Genomic DNA, 22,519 nt, shown 5'->3' with positions numbered 1-22,519 from the left:
GTCCTTGTGGCACTTTAGAGAGTAACAAATTTATTTGGGCACTCATTAGCACTGACCCCTCACTTGGTAAGGCAACTCCTATCTTTTCATGTGCTGTAAAATACATACTGCTTACCGTATTTTCCCATTCCATGCATCTGATGAAGTTGGTTATATCCCACGAAAGCTTATGCCCAAATAAATTTGTTAGTCTCTAAGGTGCCACAAGGACTCCTCGTTTTTGTTGATACAGACTAACACAGCTACCACTCTGAAAGCATGATTAGTTTCTCTTGTTTATAATTAAATTTTTATTTTTTAACTTTACACAAATCATTGAAAAATAAATCTTAAAGATTGTTATATCATAAAGTCTAAGATTTCCAAAGGGGTCCGCACCTCCATTTGAAACTTTTTAAGGATACACATAAAAAAAGATGGAAAACCACTGCACTATTTTACAGAATTTTGCTTTCATCAGAAAGCAGCCAGCAGGGCCACTACTGATCAGATCTAAAAAGATATGCTCTAGCAAAGATATGGGCTTGATGCAAATTCTCTGGCCAGTGTTATCTATATAGGAGGACAGACTAAATGATCATAATGGTCACTTCTGGTCTTAAAATCTATAAAATTATGAATTTGCAATACATTAAGGAAGGTAGCTCAGCTTTTTTCTCTATTTACCTAGAGAGATGTGGTTAGAAACCACTTCAAAAACAGCTATCTATAGGGATTTGATTGTAATTATTGATTTAAAGTGTCAGCAAGTGCTTGGCACTGTACAAGATGGTTTGTGCCTACAGAGCTTACATTCTCATGGTCATATCCTTCAACTTGTTCCATGTGGCCGGAACTCTGCAACTGCCAGGGCTGGCGCAACCCATTAGGCAAGCTAGGCAGTCGCCTAGGGAACTAACATTTGGGGGGCGGCGACCGCGGTGGCTGGACCTTCCACTGCCTCTGTCGGGGTGGGACCTTCCGCCGCCTACGGTGGCAAAAAAGCTGGTGGTGCTCCTGACAGCTGCATGGAACAAGTTACAAAATCAGGACCTAGAAGACAGACAAAAGAGACAAAATGCATTAGGCAAGCCAGAGATCTGACTACAACTTGGTTACAAAACTGTTCTCCAGAATTAAAATCTATCTTTTAGTTTAATCATTCACATGAAAAAAAAACAACATATTTCTAAATTAGTCAAAGTTTAGGAGAGAAGAGGAAAATCAGACATAGAAATGAGGTGTACTGTCAAAGGCTCTGTCTGTACTAGTGGAATAACACACTAAAAGCTGGTTCAAAAACATGTTAACATGGCATCGCTGGAGGGGAAGGATGGTTCAGCAGTCGGGACCCTACCCTTAGAACTTGGGAAACACAAGTTGAATTCCCAGTTCCACCACAAGTCCCCTGTGGGACCTTGGACAATTCACCTTGAATGGTATCTTGAAATGTGTTAACTACATATGCTAAAAAATCTGTTTCACTTAGTATTTAGCAATGACACTCAGAGAGCTTGTCTACACTACAAAATTAGGTCAACTTAAGTTAGGCCACTGCAGTCATTGAATCAGCTGTTGGCTTCCACACTAACCTCTTTCTGCTGGTACTGTGCATCCTCACCAGCACCACTTGCACTGACTGAAGCGGGGCATTGTGTGGTACTGATAGCTGTGCAAGGCCTACTGCTGCAGCCTCCCCACAGTGAGGGCTGACAGCCTGAGCCGAGCACAGGGCTCAATTTCACAGCAGGGAAATTTACATTCTTGGCAGTTTCATGGCTGCTATTATTTCTCATTTCCTCTCTGGCTGTCAGCCCTGGGGCTGGGAGGGCTACAGTTGTGAGCTGCAGGCAGGGCTGACAGCCAACAGGTGATGTAAGTAATTCAGTGTCTACATAGTGTGTTGCCCTAACTACATCAACTTGAGCACTATGCCTCTCACGCAGGTGGAGTTATTAAGTTGATGTAGTGAGTGACTTAAATCAGCCTGAGCACCATTGTAGTATAGATACTTACAGAGTTAGGTTGACATAAGTGGTCTTACATCGACTTAATTCTGTAGTGGGGACTAGGCCGGAGTTAGTTTCCCAGAGGTGAAGAACAGCTCTGTGTAGCTCAAAAGCTTGTCTCTGTCACCAACAGAAGTTTTCATCTCACGTACCCTGTCTCTCTTAAGGACCTTGGATAAGTCATTTAGCCCTCTAAAAAACCAGCAATAGAATATTTCGCTACCTGTCAGGAGGAGCAGTGCTGCGAGGCTAACTCCATTAAGGATTACGAAGTGCATTGGTTGTTACTCATGAAAAAGTGCTCTTCAAATTCTAGGTCCAACATTGTGCCACATGACTGCAGGGGAGCTGGCTCTTGCTCTGTATGCAAGTGGGGAGGGGCAATGGTGAGGGCAGGGTCACCAGGGCATGGTCCCCGCTCACTGGCCCTGGGCTGCCGGGCACCCATCATTAGCTGGGTGCCTGGTGCCACAGAGGGCATGGCTGGAAGGCTCCTGGCATGAGGGGAGCAGGGGCTCAGAGGGCGAGGCGACTGAGGAGAGCGGGGCCTCGCGCTCCCATAATGAGCGTTACTTGCCTCGCGCTGCCTGGGGTCGCCCGTGGGAGGGAGGGTGCGAGCGAGCGAGCGGTGCGTGCCGTAGGGTCACGTGGTGTGTGTGAACGTGGGAGGAGGGGTGGCTCCGCGGCACGAAGCCGGGGCCGGCGCGGTGGGAAGCGGCAGCAGCATGGCGGCGTCTCTGGGCGGGCTGGGCCTCCTGCAGGGCAGAGTCAGGTTGGCTGCGGCAGCTGCTGCCTCCTCGCCTCTCAGCCGGCCGGGCGCGCGGGGGCTGGTGCGGGGAGGGGCCGCTTGTTCTCCGACGGGGAGGGGCTACAGCTCGGAGGCGAAGGGGGAGGAGGAGTTGCGGGTCCGATACCTGGACGAGGAGAACCAAGGTAACGGCAGCGCGGGCCGGGGGAGGCTGCTCCGCCGAGAGCTGCGAGCCGCGGGTGCAGCTGCCCATCTCTGCGCGCTGGACTCTGCAGAGAGAGTCCCGGGACTGGTGTCACCCCCCCACCCCCTTGGCTTGGTGCACCGGTGAGATCCGCTGGAGGCCCGCAGGGTCACCCTCCCGGCGCAGTGCTGGGATCTCGGGGCAGCTGATGCACGGGGCTGGCCCTTTAAATCCACAGGGGGCGGGGGGAAGAAGAGTGGCTGCCCCGCCTCCACATGCTGCCCATGCGCAGGGCTTCCTCAGGGGCGCGTGGGTGGGCCATGGAGTAGGAGCTGCTGCCCTTTAGGCTGCCTGCCAGCCCCCTCTGAACTAGCCTGTCTGTACTCCCACCCCTGCTACTCCGAATCAGGGCCCCCCGTATGCCAGGCCACACCACGCACCTACAGTAGTGGTGGTGGTGGGGCACTTTATCATCCCCACCCTCTTCCTGGAGCGTTTGAAGAGTCTCAGGAGGTCTCACACCTGGGGAGCAGCGGAGATAGAAATAGGGGTGTCTCTACATTGAGTGGTGGTTCTAGCCTGCTGTTCCCTTTTTCTGCTCCAGATGAAGCCATTTGCTGGGATAGGGTTGACAAAGCGCGCTAGAGCAGCAGGTCTTGGAGTTAGTTATATTGAGATTGGTGGTGCAATTTATGCCAGTCACCAATTGTTTCAAGCTTTCGGCAGGCTCAGGCAAACATTATACATGGGTTGTTTTTTCATGCTTTTCTTAACTATAAACATTAGATACATGTTTTCCTTAAATGAAAGCTAAGATTCTGACCTCATCACCAGAATTCAGGACTTGGGGCCCTAGGTATGGACCTATTGTGTCAATGGCTTAATCTGGCCGCTGATGTGCCTGCTCTCATCTTCCAATACCATGATGATCCTGCTGCAACAGTCCCCGTTTTGTAATCAGCTATAAAAGAGTTGAAATCTTTCAAATTTAAAAATTTCAGTGAAATTTTGAGTTATGGGGCAGAAAGGGGTAAAGATCTTGGCAAGTGCGTGTGAAATGTTTCCTTTTTAACCAGCTGTAAACAATATATAATAATTATACCTATGAAAGGTTATGATTTTAATATTGTGACAGTGCATTGCTGTAAGTACATTCTGTGCTGTGTTGGGAAACTCAGAATCCCCTCTTTTTTAATGTTATAAAACACCCATCTTTAGTGTTGTGGGGTTGTGAAATATTTTACCTTAAATTGTTCACTGGCACATGATTGAGTTGTACTTCAAATAGTGACTATTTGAGACTGCTCAGTGGCTGACAGTGTTAACAGAGTCCTATACTTTGAGCAAAGTTGGATTACTGGTTAGAATGTGAGTCAGGTGATCAAGATACATGACCTTCAATTTATTCTTGAGTGCATGTGATATAGTGTACTGTAGATTGCATTATACAGTGGGTTGGTGGAGACTTTCGGGGAAAGAAATCTGGGGGTAGAAAAGTAAAACATGGTAAGGCTACCACCATTCAGAGATCTAGGGGAATCCTTGGAATGGGGAGGGTGGTTATTTCCTGCTGAAGAATGGTGGTGGCTTATTTTTTATTTTTAAATGGTTTCCTCTTTCCCAGCATATACCCATTCCTGTTAGTCAAAACAAAATAGAATGATAGAAATGTAGGATAGGAAGGGACCTCAGTATGTCATCTAGTCTAGTTCTTTGCACTGAGGCAGGACTGAACATTATCTAGACCATCACTGACAGATGTTTGGAGGTTTTTAAGAACAGACTATCCAATGATGGAGATTCCACAACCTTACTTAGTTAAGCATTGGAGCAAATTACTACTCTTACACTTAGGAAGCTCTTTCTAATGCCTAAATCTCCCTGGCTGCAATTTAAACCCATTACTTCTTGTCTGTCCTCAGTGGTTAAAGAGACCAATTTATTTTCCTCCTCTTTTACGTACTTGAAAACTTATCACATCCTCCCTCAGTCTTCTCTTCTCTAGACTGAACAAACCCAATTTTTTCAATCTTTTCTCATAGGTCATGTTTTCTAGACCTTTAATCATTTTTGTTTCTTTCCTCTGGACTTTCTCCAATTTGTCCATATCTTTCCTGAAGTGTGGTGCCCAGAACTGGACATACTACTCTAAATCAGGCCTTCTAAGTGCTAAGTAAAATGTTTTCTCTTGTGTTTTGTTTACAGCACTTTAGCTAATACATCCCAGAATGTTGTTTGTTTTGTTTTGCAACACCATTACATCAATATATACTTCCAGCTTGACTGTGAACCATTGATAACTACTCTCTGGGTCTGATTTTCCCACCAATTGTGCACCCACCATGTAGTAGGTCTTCTAGGCTATAATTCCTTAGTTTCCTTAGAGAAGGTCATGTGAAACATCATCCAAAACCTTTCTAAAGCAAAAAGATATTGCATCTAGTGCTTTCTACCCCTCCCCCCCAGGTTTATTACCGGTTTTAGGTTGTGTTGACATGATTTGTTCTTAGTAAGTAAGTCAACATGGATTTTCCATCGTCTTTACTTCTAGGTGTTTACAAAATGGTTGGTTGATTATTTGTTTCATTATCTTTGTGGATACTGAAGTTAAGCTGACTGGTCCAGTTCCCCTTTTTATAGATATAGTCTTGTTCTGTTAGTAAAGAAGGGCAAGGGGTTTGTGATAGGGCCAAGAGAAGATCAGAGGCCATTAGCGGAAATCAGTGCTGTATCATATGTTACAATGCCAAGTGTTTCTGGAGTAGGAATCGTCAATTGGGAGAAAGTGACTATTGGACCAACATTATGAAAGAAAGGTCTTTATTAAGGGTACCCTGCTTTGAGTAAAGATAACTTCTAACTACAGGTAAGAATGATATCAATGAGACATTTTAGGCTTTTATTGTGCTTGTCTAGCAACTTCAGCTAATGTTTGTTACATAGCAAGATATGTAAATGTGCTGTTGGGTTTAAAGATAAAACAATGTAGGTGTGAGAGGGTTATCAAATAGCATCCAGCTGGGATAGTTCTATGTCCTTAGGAACAGCAAGATTTCAGCAAACATCAGTGGATTTCTGTAGCATTCAGACCCTTGGGCCATGTCTAACTACAGGTGCTAGGGCTGCAGTGCTAATAGCTGTGTAGATGCTTCCTACAGGGATGGAATGGGTTTTTCCATCCCCATAGTTAATCCACCTCTCCAAATGGTGGTTGCATTCTTCCATCAACTTAGCCACATTTACACCAGGGGTTAGGCCAGCATAGCTACGGTATCCAGGGGTGTGGATTTTTAAGATCCCTGAGCTCCATAGCTACGTTGACCTAACTTTTAAATGTGGACCAGGCCTTATACAGAAAAGTATTTTAAGTATTTAAAAAAAGTCATTTAAAAAAACCTGAAATATGAAAAATATGCCTTATAATTCAAAGATAACTTGAAACTCTGTTGCAAGCTTCCAAAAAAACAAAATCTCACCTTAAAACATACACTAAAGCTATGTCTTCACTACTGACTTCTGTCAGCATAACTATGTTCCTCAGGGGTGTGACAGCACATACCTCCCTAATACAGACACAGTTATACACCTCACCCCTGATATAACGCTGTCCTCGGGAGCCAAAAAATCTTACTGTGTTATAGGTGAAACTGTTATATCGAACTTGCTTTGATCTGCCGGAGTGCGCAGCCCTGCCCCCCCGGAGCGCTGCTTTACCGCATTATATCCAAATTCATGTTCTATTGGGTTGCTTTATATCGGGGTAGAGGTGTACCAGTAAAAGCAGTTTTGCTGAGATAGATAGTTTGTTTCAGTCACCTGCAAAGTGATGGGATGGTGCAGTTTGCCATCTGTGCAGGAAGTACAGCTTTCCCAATGTAGGTACATCCACAGTAGGAGCGCTTTGCCAGTAATATACCTGTATGGGGAAAGTGCCCCCAGTGTAGATATGGGCTAAGCTTGAGTGAAATTATAAAGTACTATAAGTAGGAATTCAAATAGAATGGCTTTTGCAATTTCTTTTTCCACTTTCTAAATTTCTGTTAGAGTGCAGATCAGATTTCCTATCAAGTACTGTAGTAAGATGACTCCAATGTAAAAAGTGATGTGGAGTTACAGTATGATCACACTATGAATAACAACCACACTGTATCATATGACCACTTTCCTCACAATTCTCTCTTATTCCAGCCTCATTCCAACACTCTTCCAATGGCCTGCTCTGTTTCTGCAAAATTTAAGCTTTCATTTAAAAATCAGGAAGTTGTTTCTACTCTTATGATTGCAGAGTTATGTTTCTACCCTTATGGTTGAATATGGTGGTGTGCAAATAATTACTTTTTAATATTCAGCCTTCTGGATATGAACCAGTCTTCTTAAGCGGGCAAATACCCTGGAATAACCCAAACAGGAAATGACTTGCCTTCTTCATGTCTAAGGCCCTACCAAATTCACAGTCCATTTTAGTCAATTTCATGGTAATGGATTTTAAAAATTGTAAATTTAATGATTTTAGCTATTTAAATCTGAAATTTCAGTGTTGTAATTGTAGGGGTCCTGACCCAAAAGAAGTTGTGGAGGGGCCGCAAGGTTCTTGCAGGGGTGGAGGGTGGTTGTGTTACTGCTACCCTTACTTCTGCACTGCTCTTGCTGGCAGTGCTCCCTTCAGAGCAGGGCAATTGGAGAGTAGTGGCTGCTGGTTGGGAGCCCAGCTCTGAAGGTAGAGCTGCTGTTGGTAGCAGTGCAGAAGTAAGGTGGCATGATATGGTAGTGCCAGCCTTACTTCTGCGCTGCTGCTGACAGAGCGCTGCCTTCATATCTGGGTTCCGGCCAACAGCCGCTGCTCTTCAGCTGCCCAGCTCTGAAGGCAGCGCAGAAGTAAGGGTGGCAATACCGTGACACCCCCTAAAATAACCTTGCAACCCCCCTGCAACTTCCTTTTGGGTCAGGGCCACCAATTTGAGAAATGCTGGTCTTTCCCAGTGAAATCTGTATAGTATAGGGCACACAAGACCAGATTTCACAGGAGGAGACCAGATTTCATGATCCATGATACGTTTTTCATGGCCGTGAATTTGGTAGGGCCCTATTCATGTCCAAGAAATACTAATCCTGAAGTCTAATGATGACAAAGTCAACATTGCTATATACTTTACCAGCTCTTGACAAATCATCGAGCAAGACAAAAGATTTCTCTTATTCTCCACCAGTGCATGTGGGATGTTGAATGTGGCAGAGAAGCTGACTCCCTCCATTCCCCAGGCTCATTCCCTATGGTGTTTATGGACACTGCTGTATTACAACATTCACCATATGTTATTTAATATGCAGAATTTAATTTTTTGGGCCCTGAAGTCAAGAAATCAAGTTTGTTTTGACCATAACTAAAAAACAGGAAACAATTTTACCTTATTGTGACTGTTATTGGGATATCACGACAGTGAGTCACTCAGTTACCCCTTGCCTCTACTGTGCTTTGCTGAGCATCAACTCCCTAACATTGCCACTTTCATGAGTAGTCACTCTTGGTAGGTTTTACTATAGTTTTTTTTCCCCCTTATAGCTTAATAGTGTTGCCATATAGTGGTATGAAGGAAACCCGGTTATTTCTGCTCCTGTTATCTCACTTCCTTGAATTTTGACAGCAGATAAAATGGTTACGTTGTATCCATATTGCCAATGGCTATAATCTTGTCAGATCTCTTAAAACAGTCAACATTTGATCTGATTGGTATTTGAGTAGGAGCTATTCACGAGAGAAAAAAGGAGAAAGGATCATCTTGTGGTTAAACCACTGGACTGGGACTCAGGAGGACTATATTCAATTCCTGGTTTGCCACAGACATCCTATGCAACCTCAGGCAAATCATTTAACTTTTTGTACTTCAGACAATAATTTAATACATTCCTTATCTCATACTGCCACTATAAAGATAAACCTGAAAATTTATCTTCAGAGGTGATCTGATACTATGGTGATATGGCTATATTTAAACATAAAAAAAGGAGTAGGGTGGAGAATCCATGGAAGATTCCTCTATACACCTGACTGCACTTTTTGTGCCTGTTATGTTAATCTTTTCACACATTTCTGATTACAATTCTCACACCACTTTTTCCATAAATAGGAAGGTTGAAAAGTTGGGTAGAGGGCTGCTGAGCATTTGTCACTTTTTTGAGTGGGGGAAGGAAGTGGTAGGGTTATGACTTGTTGTGAAACTGATGGGAATAGTAGGAGGAATTGGCTTATACACTTGTTTTTTCTCTTTAGGGATTTTCCCCTTGCAGAGAACTTCTTATATTTTGTGTTTAACAACTTTAATCCTTATGTCAGAACATTCTTAATTAAGGTGCTAACATGAATATTAATTTTCTCCCTAGTGTGTGTGTGTCATGGTCAAAATGGACAATACAGTACAGTCAAAACTATTTCGTACTACCAATACACACAAAAAACCTCTGTAACGTTCTGGACCATATTTGTCAACTCTTTCCTATACCTTTGTGCTAAGCAATGAAATTTACTATAGTACCTTGTTAATAACATATGCTAGAACTAGAGTACACACATACCTGAAAAAAATCTCAAGTTTTTCTTGCTCTAGGGCTTCTCGGGCACTATGTGAAAAACTTATTGTAAATGCACAAAAGGAAGAAAGAAGGTTGATGTGAACATCTTAGAGAATTTTCTGGTTCTATTGGTGTGGCTGTTGTCAGCGTTAACTATGTAGTTCCTAGCAAGATATATAAATCCAATGACAAGTATAGAAAAATACACAGGGAAAATTCAGCTGTCCACAAGAACTGTGGCTGCTTTATTGATATGTGCATTACATGGCAGAGTAGAAGTGCTTCATTACAGCTATTTAGGGGATCTTTTTCAGTATTGTATTACTGAATTTAGAAAACAATGATCATCCTTATTTGGAGATAAAAAGTACATGTTTTACTTAAAAGGATGTCACAAAGGTTGAAAAGGTCACACAGTTTCCTTAATTTTTTTTATAGTATCATCCAAATCCTTGAACCTTTCAATAACAAGAATTGCGGCATATGTTTAAATTTAAAATCAGAGCTCTAGGCCCACTCTGTTCACTACATGTACACACAGCTGTGTATGTTTTAATCTGTTCTCCTTAACCTCTAAGGTTAGGACAAGAAGCAATGGGATTAAATTGCAGTAAGGACGGTTTAGGTTGGACATTGGGGAAAAAGTTCCTAACTGTCAGGGTTGTTGAGCACTGAGGACAAGAAGCAATGGGATTAAATTGCAGTAAGGACGGTTTAGGTTGGACATTGGGGAAAAAGTTCCTAACTGTCAGGGTTGTTGAGCACTGGAATAAATTGCCAAGGGAGGTTGTGGAATCTCCATCATTGGAGATTTTTAAGAGCAGGTTAGACAAACACCTGTCAGGGATGGTCTAGATAATACTTAATCCTGCCATCAGTGTAGGAGACTGGACTTGATGACCTCTTGAGGTCACTTTCAGTCCTATAATTCTATGACCAAGCTGAGTATTTGTTTGAAATAATTTTGAAATAAGGAATATATTGGGATACGGCTAAGGAAAAGTGCTACATGCAAAGTACCTGTACCTCGCTGTTGGTGTGTTTTTTGTTGTTGTAACTAACATGAACCATGCTTTTTTGTGTGGTGACTGAGTTGTCAAGACCAAGAGGGTGCTATGCTAAATATGCATCTACACACGCATACCAAAAAAAAAAAGTCAAAATTTTGGACCTGGCAGTGCCTTTGTGGGTTTTTTCTTTTTTAAATAAAAACTTTTTTTAAAATGCTTTATGAAGAAATATCTGAAGATTACATTTAAGTACCAAGATACATGCTTAATTGTTCAGGCAAATATTATGATTATTTGCTTTCGCAAATTTGGCCTAGTCAGGTTGCGTGCACAGATGTGGTAATTTCATGTGTATCAGGTCATGGTTCTGAGTCTGTCCTTAAAGTGATTGCCCTTTCTAATGGCTATTGAAACACTCTGAAAAAGGAAGCAAACTAACAAGAATATATTCAAAACAAGTCAGTCGAAATAATTACGTGTCAATTTTCTTACAGTCCTAACTTGATATCTGTTTAGAATCAAAATAACATGGACACAAGTATGTACTTAATACTTAATTATATTTTTAATATGACACTGATTCAAACTCTTCTTTTTTCCTCTAGGAATTGTGGTACTTGGATTAAACAGATCTCGTGCCAAAAATGCACTTAATAAAAATCTTATAAAAATGGTAAGGGAGAAAAACTAACAGCTTCTAATTTGAAGGCAATGTATTGGAATTAAATATTTTGAAAACAAAAATTCCTCTTCCCTTTCTTTTTCTGTAGATGTCAAAAGCTGTGGATGCTCTGAAATCTGATAAGAAAGTACGAACTGTTATATTCCGAAGCGAAGTCCCTGGGATATTCTGTGCTGGTATGCAAACTTCATTTTACTGTGAAGTTGGATATTTGTAATCTAGCATTATAGTAGAAATGGCCCAGATTCCAAGGAAGCATTGTATCTTGTCACATTCATCTCTGTTGTAAGCAAAACCTCTTCATGTGATTTTCCTTGATTTTTAACAAGAAAGAAACATCTGCTTCATTCTGTTTTCTTCTTTCTGCATCATAAAGAACACTTCACAATATGTAGTAGATTTTTTCAAAGTAATGGATAAATGCATTCTGTTGAACTCTTAAAAGACTTACTTATATTCTGGAATGAGAGCCTAATATTGCTAAGTGGTTAATGGGACTGGTAGAGTATGAATGGTAAATAGAGAAGGATGCTTCCTTTACTTTCAACTTGGAGGTATAAAATCCATCAAAACAACTTGTGAAACTAGGCAAACAGTATGGCAGGGATCGGCAACCTTTGGCACATGGCCTGTCAGGGTAAGCCCCTTGCGGGTCAGGCTGGTTTGTTTACCTGCAGTGTCTGCAAGTTCGGCTGATTGCAACTCCCACTGGCTGCAGTTTGCCATCCCCAGCAAATGGGGGCTGCGGGGAGGGACGGCCAGTACACGCCTCAGCCTGCGCCGCTTCCCACGGCCCTCATTGGCCTGGACTGGTGAACTGCATTCAATGGGAGCTGTGATTGGCCGAACCTGCAGACACTGCAGGTAAACAAACCAGCCCGACCCGCCAGGGGCTTACCCTGACGGGCCACATGACAAAGGTTGCCGATCCCTGCATTATGGCATTAAAAACAGATAGCAAACTTTAACTGGCTGTTCCCTTAAATGTGGATAATTTTATTAAAGAATGTGATCCTGTGCCTTCACTGGTAATACATACAAATGCATTGTAATGTGTGGGATGGGTGATTGTGGTATATGAAGCCATTAGGTGGGATTGGTTACCAAATCAAAGTTTTCAAAAGCATATTTCTCAAGTAAAACATTTAAGTGGCTGTCTTGATGGCTGTGATATGAGAAACATGTGTTCCCAAATATCAGTTGTCTTACTCCCATAAAAAGCCTCAGATATGTTATTGAATTGTTGTACTGTGGCTTCAAGGACATCTGGTTCTATTCACTGTGCCAGTACCCCTTGTTGGCAAGTTTAGAGAGCTGCATTGGTCTCTGCCTTTGAATAGGCTTATTGCCTATCCTCCTTGCTGGAAAAGTAGGTCAGTGATGACAATGGAGAGAGAACAGGAGAGAGTTTTTCTCAGAATAGTGAGACCACTATGGGTTACATTGATGTTCTGTTTGGGTCAGAACCAAGGAGAGGTGAGATCCACCAAGATATTTCTTACACTTCATTCAAATCTCAGGTTTCTTATTTTGCAATGACTACAGGAAATGAGGCAATACTTTTGTATGTATACCTAACAGAACCATCAAAATGTGCACGTGTCTAAAAGGTGAGAAGCCCAAGTGATCTCATTGTAAGCCTAATAAAGATAAGATTGGAGATATACCAGTCTCCTAGAACTGGAAGGGACCTCGAAAGGTCATCAAGTCCAGCCCGCAGCCTTCACTAGCAGGACCAAGTACTGATTTTTGCCACAGATCCCTAAGTGGCCCCCTCAAAGATTGAACTCGCAACCCTGGGCTTAGCAGGCCAGTGCTCAAACCCCTGAGCTATCCCTCCCCATCCTTCTGTGATAAATGAGGGGGGGAGGTATAGCTCCCTTTGATAGACACCCAGCCAGCTAGCTAGCTGTAAAATCCCTCTTGGTAGCTGTTCTCTGCTTGCTTTACCTGTAAAGGGTTAACAAGCCCACAGGTAAAAGAAAAGAAGTGGGCACCTGACCAAAAGAGCCAGTGGGAAGCTTTCCATTTGTCTGTTCTCTGGGCTGCAAGGATGGAGCAGCAATGCTGTGTAAGGCTTGAACCAAGTATGAAAATTCATTTTCCATACCTAGAAGAAATTATTTGGATAGGGAATGTTTAGTTAGACACGATCAGGTTTATTTTTTATTTTGGCTTGTGGATCTCCTTTGTGCTAACCCCTGATGCTTTCATTTGCTCGTAACCTTTAAGCTGAATCCCCCCCAAAAGCTAGTTTGGATGCTTAATTTTGGGAATTTTCTTTTAAGATCTAGGAAAAAGCCTAAGTTCCAGATGTAATGTTTTCCTTTTTTGTTTTTAATAAAATTTACCTTTTTTAAGAACGGAATTGAATTTTTGGTGTCCTAAAAGGTTTGTGCCTGTTGTTTGATTAGCTGGTAGCTAATTTCCTTTGTTTTGTGTGTGTGTGTGTGAGAGAGAGAAAGGGCTTGAGGGTACCCCACGGGGAGGAATTTCCAAGTGCTCCTTCCTGGGTTAAAAGGTTTTTTGCATTTGGGTGGTGGCAGCGTTTACTAAGCCAAGACCAAGAGAAAAACTGCAACCTTGGGAGTGTAATACAAGCTTGGAGTGGCAAGTTTAACTTCTGTGCTAGGGAAGATAATGGAGCAGGTAATCAAAGAAATCATCTGCAAACACTTGGAAGGTGGTAAGGTGATAGGGAATAGCCAGCATGGATTTGTAAAGAACAAATCGTGTCAAACTAATCTGATAGCATTCTTTGATAGGATAATGAGCCTTATGGATAAGGGAGAAGCGGTGGATGTGATATACCTAGACTTTAGTAAGGCATTTGATACGGTCTCGCATGATATTCTTATAGATAAACTAGGCAAATACAATTTAGATGGGGCTACTATAAGGTGGGTGCATAACTGGCTGGATAACCATACTCAGAGAGTAGTTATTAATGGCTCCCAATCCTGCTGGAAAGGTATAACAAGTGGGATTCCGCAGGGGTCTGTTTTGGGACCGGCTCTGTTCAATATCTTCATCAACGATTTAGATGTTGGCATAGAAAATACGCTTCTTAAGTTTGCGGACGATACCAAACTGGGAGGGATTGCAACTGCTTTGGAGGACAGGGTCAAAATTCAAAATGATCTGGACAAATTGGAGAAATGGTCTGAGGTAAACAGGATGAAGTTCAATAAAGATAAATGCAAAGTGCTCCACTTAGGAAGGAGCAATCAGTTTCACACATACAGAATGGGAAGAGACTGTCTGGGAAGGAGTATGGCAGAAAGAGATCTAGGGGTCATAGTAGACCATAAGCTTAATATGAGTCAACAGTGTGATACTGTTGCAAAAAAAGCAAACGTGATTCTGGGATGCATTACCAGGTGTGTTGTAAACAAGACACGAGAAGTCATTCTTCCGCTTTACTCTGCGCTGGTTAGGCCTCAACTGGAGTATTGTGTCCAGTTCTGGGCACCGCATTTCAAGAAAGATGTGGAGAAATTGGAGAGGGTCCAGAGAAGAGAAACAAGAATGATTAAAGGTCTTGAGAACATGACCTATGAAGGAAGGCTGAAGGAATTGGGTGTGTTTAGTTTGGAAAAGAGAAGACTGAGAGGGGACATGATAGCAGTTTTCAGGTATCTAAAAGGGTGTCATCAGGAGGAGGGAGAACACTTGTTCACCTTAGCCTCCAATGATAGAACAAGAATCAATGGGCTTAAACTGCAGCAAGGGAGATTTAGGTTGGACATTAGGAAAAAGTTCGTAACTGTCAGGGTAGTTAAACACTGGAATAGATTGCCTAGGGAAGTTGTGGAATCTCCATCTCTGGAGATATTTAAGAGTAGGTTAGATAAATGTCTATTAGGGATGGTCTAGACAGTATTTGGTCCTGCCATGAGGGCAGGGGACTGGACTCGATGACCTCTCGAGGTCCCTTCCAGTCCTAGAGTCTATGAGTCTGAGTATTAATTTTTAAAATGTTTGCGGTCCCCCACTTCTGCACTCGGAGTAACAGAGTGAGGGTTCAGCTATGACATGCTGGCAGAGCGATAGGATAGTTTTGAACCAGAAGCATGGACCTCAGGATTTTAAAAGGACACATTTTTCCTTCTGGCTGCTTGAAAAGCTAGGGAGGTTTTTTCTTTCTTTTCTGCCTGAGGGGGATCAGGCACACCAAAGAAGCCAGGGAATCAAATAGGCAGTTTGTTTGTTTATTTATTTATTTATTTATTTTCTTTTCTAGCTTCATGGCAACTAAATAGTTAGGCTCAGAGTAGGGCAGCGTGTGGATGAGGTTGAGGTCAGGCACCGAAACCTTATTAAAAACAGTCTTCCCAAAGTGGCACGCCACAGAGAAGACAGGTGCAGATCAAGCCCAGACATTCAGCTCCATGATGGAAATGAAGGGAGGGGATGGGGGACCAGGAACTTCCCAGGAGGGAAGGGTCAGCCCTCCCCCAACCAAGATCCAGGTGCCACGCTGGAGGGATGCCTTTAACCCACACTGGGTTCTGACTGCGGAAGACAGGGATTTCTTCCTACAGATGATGCATTTGGAAGTGGAGGACAAAAGAGAGGCAAAGTGCTTGGAGTCGGAAGTAGAGGAGAGGAGAGGGGCAAAGCGCTTGGAGGCGGAGATAGAGCTGAAGTGCTTAGAACTGGAAAGGGTTAAGTTGAGTCCAGGAGGTAATCCTAACAGTCCTTCTCCAGGTACTGCTCCCCATTCCAAGAAATTCCCCACATACAAGGTAGGTGATGTATAAGAGGCCTTCTTAGAACATTTTGAAAGGGCCTGCCTTGGGTACAGCACCCCTATAGACCAGTATATAGTGGAGCTGAGGCCGCAGCTCAGTGGACCCTTAGCAGAGGTGGCAGCTAAAATGCCTAAAGAACACACACACGAGTATGAACTTTTTAAACAAAAGGCCAGAATTAGCATGGGGCTAACAACTGAGTATGCCTGCTGGTGGGTCAGAGCCCTAAGGTGGAAACCAGACATGGCATTTTCCTGATATGCCTACCACATTACAAAAATTTGGGATGCCTGGATATCAGGAGCAAGTGTTGACTCTCTGGAAGATCTGTCTCTCCTAATGCAAATGGAGCAGTTCTTAGAAGGTGTTCCTGAGGAAATTGAAAGGTACAACGTGGATGGGAAGCCCAAAACTGTAATCGAGGCGGGGGGAGATCGGAACCAAATGAGTGGAGGTGGCAGAGAAGAAGAAAGTAGCAGTTGGAGTGGATATCAGAAGGGGTCAGCCCAAAGCCCCAGCTCACAAGGGGGAGCAGTCCACACAGACAGGGAGACCCCAGATGCCTTCTTGTCCAACCACCCACCTCACCCCAGCCCACAGTCAGCTGGGCGATGTTTTAAGTGTAATTAGCTGGGGTATGTGAAGGCCAAGTGCCCCAAGAGCACCAGCCGACTACAACTCATCACCCCAAAGTCCCACCAAGAGCCTTCAGGCCCAGATGTCTCTCAAATACCCCCAGGGCGAAGGGAAACTCTGAATGTGGGTGGGAGGAAGATTACTGCATGGAGAGACACGGGAGCACAGGTGTCAGCTATCCACCAATCCCTGGTGGACCCCAAATTCATCGACCCAGAGGCCCAAGTGGTGGTGCAACCCTTTAAGGCCAACTTTTTTAATTTGCCTACAGCCAGGTTGCCTGTCCAGTACGAGGGCTGGTCAGGAATATGGACTTTTGCAGTCTATGATGATTATCCCATTCCCATGCTACTGGGAAAAGACTTAGCCAACCATATCAACGGAAACAATCCCATCACCTGCATTGCTTCCAGTGGGACCAAGCCCAAGTCCACAACCCAGCGAGAAATTGTCTCCAGTATCAAGGGTGAAAGGGATTGAGGGTACTCCACAGGGAAGAATTCCCAAGTGCTCCTTCCTGGGTTAAAAGGTTGGGTTTTTTGCATTTGGGTATTGGCATGTTTACCAAGCCAAGAGAAAAGCTATAACCTTGGGAGTGTAACATAAGCCTGGAGTGGCAAGTATCATCATCACTCACTTCCATCTCCTTATACTGTTACCTCCCACTAACTGCATGAAGTGTAAAATTAGATTGTAAGCTCTTTAGGGCAGGGATCATGTTTTTCTATAAAGTGTGTAGCACGTCCTCAGGTGCTATAAAGTATCTAAAGAGAAGCACTGCTTATATTTCTGGAGGAGGGGCTGTATGTGTATAGATTGTGAGCGTTTTACGTTTAAAACAAAAATGAAATCTACATTTAAAAGAATGCTTAAACATGAGTCCTGAAATCTGTATTATAGTAATAAAATCCTGTTGATCTATACCTAAATTGCTACTGCTTATTTTATTTTAGTGTATATAATGCACCAATAGGAATGTCTTAACTCAGTTTTTAAAACTACATAGAACAGTCCTAAATCTATGCTGATATGTCAATAATCTCAGAAATATGGTGACTCTTCCTTGCTTCTCTTTCACCCCCCCGCCCCCCACAAAAACACCCAAAATTAAAATAATGGAAACTCAAATTTTCAGGAAAACCGTTGGTAAGTTATTGGTGTCCTCAAGGGCTAACAAATTTGGGCTAGGGTGGGAGCTTAGATTCTAATATTTAAGAGATGTCCTTTCCCTAGCCATGCAAATAATGACATTGTCAGCTGATTTGTCCCCCTTAATTTTGACTGCTGGGTAAGAATGTGTATAAGGAGGTATCATCTCACTCTCGCTCACTCTCTTTTTAAAATAGAGCCCCCAAACCAAAAGGAGTTAGAGGTGATAAATCTCAAATCCCCCTTAAAAGTACTTGGAAAGTAAATAGTTATGTTACTCAAATTAATATATATCCATATGAGATGCATTACTAAGGCAGCAGGCACATCCTGCAGTAGCTAAAAATTGGTAGCTTTAAGGGTAATGTCAAGTAAATGGCATTGCATATAATCCAGTATGCAGGTGAGAAAGGTACAAAGAACTGTTTCAAGGCTTACTTCTCAGAGAAAAGATCTTGTGATATGAGATAGGTGAAGGTGGGGAAAATAGACTGCCTGGGCCATTGTTGCTATCTGGTCTTACAGAAGTTGCTAAAGATCCAGTAATAAACCATCATTTCCAAACTTGAGTGATGTAATGAGGGGGGTTGATTATATACACCAATAATTTTGTTTGTCTTTAGGTTTGTTAGGACCTGGGGTCTACGCTTATTCATGATTCATGTTAGCTCCCTTGGTTCTATTCAGTAGCTTAGGATAGAGCAGGGATCTCAAACTCAAATCACCATGAGGTTCACATGAGTACTAGTACAAAAGCCCCCCCGGACCTGCCCCACTCCACCCCTTCCATGAGGCCCTGCCCCTGTCCTGCCTCTTCCCAGCCCCTATTCCAACCCCTTCCCCAAATCCCCATCCCGGCCCCGCCTCTTCTCAGCCTCCTCCGCTGAGCACGCAATGTCCTCGTTCCTCCCCCTTCCCTCCTGAAAAGTCCTAAGTGCCGCCAAACAGCTGTTTGGTGGTGGGAAGCGCTGGGAGATAGGCAGGGGAGCAGGGAAGCAGCTTGCTCAGGGGACGGGGGGTGAGGGGAGCAATGACAGGCTGCAGGAAATAGCTCTGTGGGCCATGTGTTTGAGACCCCTGGGATAGAGATTATCTCAGACGTCTTTTTTATTATAGATGGGACTGACAGCACAACCTATTAAAATTGCAACACTTCCCATTCTAACACCCTATTTTCAGATGCTTATAACTTTGCCAAATTGTAATTGGGTGTCTGCCTCAAGTTGGATTACTTCTTTAAAAATTTCAGTGAAAACTGTTCAGCTCTTTCTGAGAACAAGGCTAGAGGAAAAATGTTTTTTACCCATTTAAAAAAAATTTTGGTGATCTTTTTCCTGAAAAAGCCTACCCTCCCCCCATGCCTTGGAGTAGGGACTTGAAACCTCGCTGGGGAGTGGATTTTTGTATCAGAAATGTGTTTTTTGGCACATCCCCCATGCAAATTGGCTCAGATTTTGCCCAGTTATTTTGGTCTTTGGAAAATGTCAGTTTGCACATGCTCAGACTTGCTAGACCTTCTGGGTTAAATTCCCGAAGTTCCATCCATGTTGGGCATGCTTCAGCCCAGACTGAGCAGAACTTTCCCTACAGTTGCAGCTCTGGGCTGTGTCAAGTCTGGATCCAGGCACCTGAATTGAGAGCAGGTGTCTCTCCTGTGCTTTCAGTGGCATCCCACCCGTCCCTTTGGGTCCAGACAATGTGGAAGAGGAAGCTATTTGATTCAAATGTAGAGGGGACAAGAGCCAGACCTGGGGGAGGGAAACTGGAGGCACGGTGGTGGTGACAAGAGTGGGACTAGCCAAGCAAGGAGACTGGGAGCCAGGGTTGAAAAGAGGCAATAGTAGGATTAGGAGCCAGTGGGACTGGGGAATATGGGAAGGAGTGGCAACAATGCTGGTGGGGAGGGACTGTCTGGGCAAAGAAACAGGACAAGGAGCTAGTGAGTTGAGTGGGGGACAGAGATGCAGAGAGATGAGGGTAGGACTTTTGGGCAAGGAGATGGGATGAAAAGCCTGTGTGGAAACTGGGACTGGGAAGGAGGGGAGCGATAGGACTGGGATGGGGTTGGTTGGAAGGGACTGGGCAGAAGTGGTCATGAGTGTGGGAAATGGGCAGAAGAGTTTGTGCTCACTAGAGCACACTTCTTTCCAGAGCCTGGAGTGGGACCCAAGTGGGACCCAAGATTCCTTGCCATTCCTCTACTTTCAGCAAATATCTGTGAAATCCGCTGACAAAATGTCCAATCCCCCTCTTGTGCTGGTCCACATAGAGGATGCATATTTACTGCTGCTATCACTTACTCTGTTAGCTCAGGTTGCAAAGGTCTCTGGTGTGGATCTAAAGGGTCCAGGCCTGCTGATAATCCACATGGGTGTCTGCCTGCCACAAGGTGGAATTCCCGTTTTTCAGTTTGCTCTTTTTTTAAAAACCTGGAAAATTACACACAAACTAAATTAAAATATCAATATTAAGGTTGAATAGTCAAGCATTGGAAAGTTAGGAAATACCAGAAAGTTGACTGTGCAACTTTAATTGGGCCCTTTTATGCATATGCATTATGATAGTTACAGCACACAATGGATGGTACTCACTTAGTGAATAGCTATTAATATTTTGTTTTTTGTTTTCTACTCATTTTTCAAAGCATAGCCCATATGTTATCTAGTGCAACTGTTCAAACCCTGCTTGGAAGACAGAATTATTAATTTCCTTCTGTCTTTTTCTGTGGCACTCATCATTATAGTATCTGAATGTTTCATAAGCATTATCTTTTACTTTCACACTATCTCTGAGAGGTGGGGCAGTAACGGCATTATCTCCATTTTACTGACGGAACTGAGCACTGAGAAATTAAGGTTAAAAAAAAATCCACTAATTTTGAGTGCCCAGTTTGAGATGCCCAAGAGCTTGTTTTTCAGAAGATTTAGCACTATGTGTTCAAAACACAGTTCCCATTAACTTGAGTTGCAGCTGTGAGTGCTCAGCACTTCTATAAATCCGACTTCAGTCTCTCAAGTCAGGGACCTAGAAAATGACCACCTCTCAATAGTATGGCTTGAGTGACTTGCTTAGCATTATAGGAACTCTATGGCAGATTCAGGAATAGAATCCAGTTCTTGAGGGCAGCATTCAGCTACTTTAATAATGAGACCCTTCTTTCTCTTCCTGCAATCACCTGCCACATTCACTATATACCTTTCAACTTCTGCAACAAGTAAAACAAGGGTCCTACAGACAATAGCTTTCTTCACTACACAGCTCTGATTCATATTAAGAGCAGGTTCCTGTTAGGCATTGCAAGAGGCAGGGATACTGTAGCGAAAGTATATGATTGTGTAATTAAATATTGGATCATAATGCATATGCACAAGGAGGGAAAATTAAGGTTATCCAAGTAACCTTAATTCTACCATTTCCAAATTTCAGTGCTTGAATTTGTAACCTTAATACTTTGTTTTGTAATACTATTTATATATAAGGTTGGAAGGATTAGATTTTTATTGGTAAATGTCAGTTTCACTGTACACACAAATGGATGAAAAGTGTATCCATTGATGATAATTGAAATTTACAGAAAGGCAAAGTAAGAAAAGTACTGTATAAGAGCGTATTATAATTTGTTTTAAGGCTATTTACTTTGTATATATGACGTGATGTTGACAATTTGTGTTTTGACGATTATAAAGCTTTATCTTTGTGAATCTCAGTATCTACTGCCATTACATAAGTCTGACCCTCCCATATTTACCCCAACTGAAAATTTAAATCAAAATAAATAAATCCCATAATTTTGCACAATAGTGAACTTAAATTGATTTAAAAAAAATCTTAAAAATAAACATTGCTGTGAAAATGATATAAAAATTGAATTCTTCCAAGCCTAATTATGTAGATTGATAGATTCTTATGGTGATTGCATGCATACACATTTTTGTGCATAGATCTTGAGGATTTTTGTTGTTGTTTGTTAAAAACTTTGTCCCTAAATGTGTGTGTGTGGAAAAACCTTGTGTCTAAGGAGGCATGTTGCAGCATTTTGGAGTGCAGCACAGTAGTTTTGTGGGATGAAGATGGGATAAAAAGGATTCATAAATATTTAAGACCAGAAGGAACCATTATGATCCTGTAATCTGACTCCTGCATGACACAAGTCATAGAATCTCATCCAATAGTTTTGCATCAGATTCAAGATGAAAGTTCTGTTTGAGCTATAGAAGAGGTTTAGAACAAATCCAGTCTTGGATAGATGGATAATTGTTAGGTCCCTGCATAAGTTATTTCTATGGCTAATTTAATTTCTAGTCTGAATTTTAGCTCCATGTTACAGATGTTGGATCATAGTTATGTCTTTTTCTGCTAGATTAAAGTGTTATCGATCTGAAATCTTTTCCCAATGAAGATACTTGTAGACCATGATTAAGTCACGTCTTATCCTTCTCTTGTATAAACTGAATAGATGAAGCTTCTTAAACCTCTTGCTATAAGGCATGTTTTCCAGACCTCAGATCATTTTGGTGTGTGTGTGGTTTTTTTTTTCCGAACATTTTTCAATTTGTCAACATCCTTTTTGAAGTGGGAGCTCCAGGACTGGATGCAGTATTCCAGTAATGGTCTCACTAACCTCATGTACAGATGTAATGCCATCTTTTTACTCCTACTTGATGATATTCTGTTGATGCCAGGATCACATTAGCTACTCTAGCTACATCATTGCATTAGGAGCTGATGTTCAGTTCATTTTTTACCATAACCTATAAGTCCTTTTCAGTGTTGACCTCCATCTAATAAGTGTAACCTGCGT

The 22,519-nt window shown here is 42.6% G+C and overlaps 1 protein-coding gene and 1 long non-coding RNA gene across 3 annotated transcripts in view; one reads left to right on the top strand and one right to left on the bottom strand.

The window, feature by feature from the left end:
* Positions 1 to 262: 262 nt before the first annotated feature.
* On the bottom strand, positions 263 to 3,151 carry LOC115653379. Its single transcript, XR_004000912.1, has 2 exons — positions 2,903 to 3,151; positions 263 to 1,032 (listed from the first exon to the last, which is right to left on the bottom strand). It is a non-coding gene; the product is annotated as an uncharacterized LOC115653379 (long non-coding RNA).
* The window catches only part of AUH (AU RNA binding methylglutaconyl-CoA hydratase), a 189,535-nt gene continuing 169,581 nt past the window's right edge, over positions 2,566 to 22,519 (top strand). For both annotated transcript variants that reach the window (XM_030566606.1, XM_030566605.1), the window contains exons 1-3: positions 2,566 to 2,921; positions 11,103 to 11,170; positions 11,268 to 11,355. In XM_030566606.1, coding sequence (XP_030422466.1) covers positions 2,714 to 2,921; positions 11,103 to 11,170; positions 11,268 to 11,355 — 364 coding nt within the window. In that variant the 5' untranslated portion in view covers positions 2,566 to 2,713. The remainder of the gene's footprint in view (positions 2,922 to 11,102; positions 11,171 to 11,267; positions 11,356 to 22,519) is intronic.

Source organism: Gopherus evgoodei, chromosome 6 (genome assembly GCF_007399415.2).
Source record: "Gopherus evgoodei ecotype Sinaloan lineage chromosome 6, rGopEvg1_v1.p, whole genome shotgun sequence".
Taxonomy (NCBI): domain Eukaryota; kingdom Metazoa; phylum Chordata; order Testudines; family Testudinidae; genus Gopherus; species Gopherus evgoodei.
Note: the sequence above shows the minus strand (reverse complement) of the source record. Positions and strands in the feature narration are given on the sequence as shown.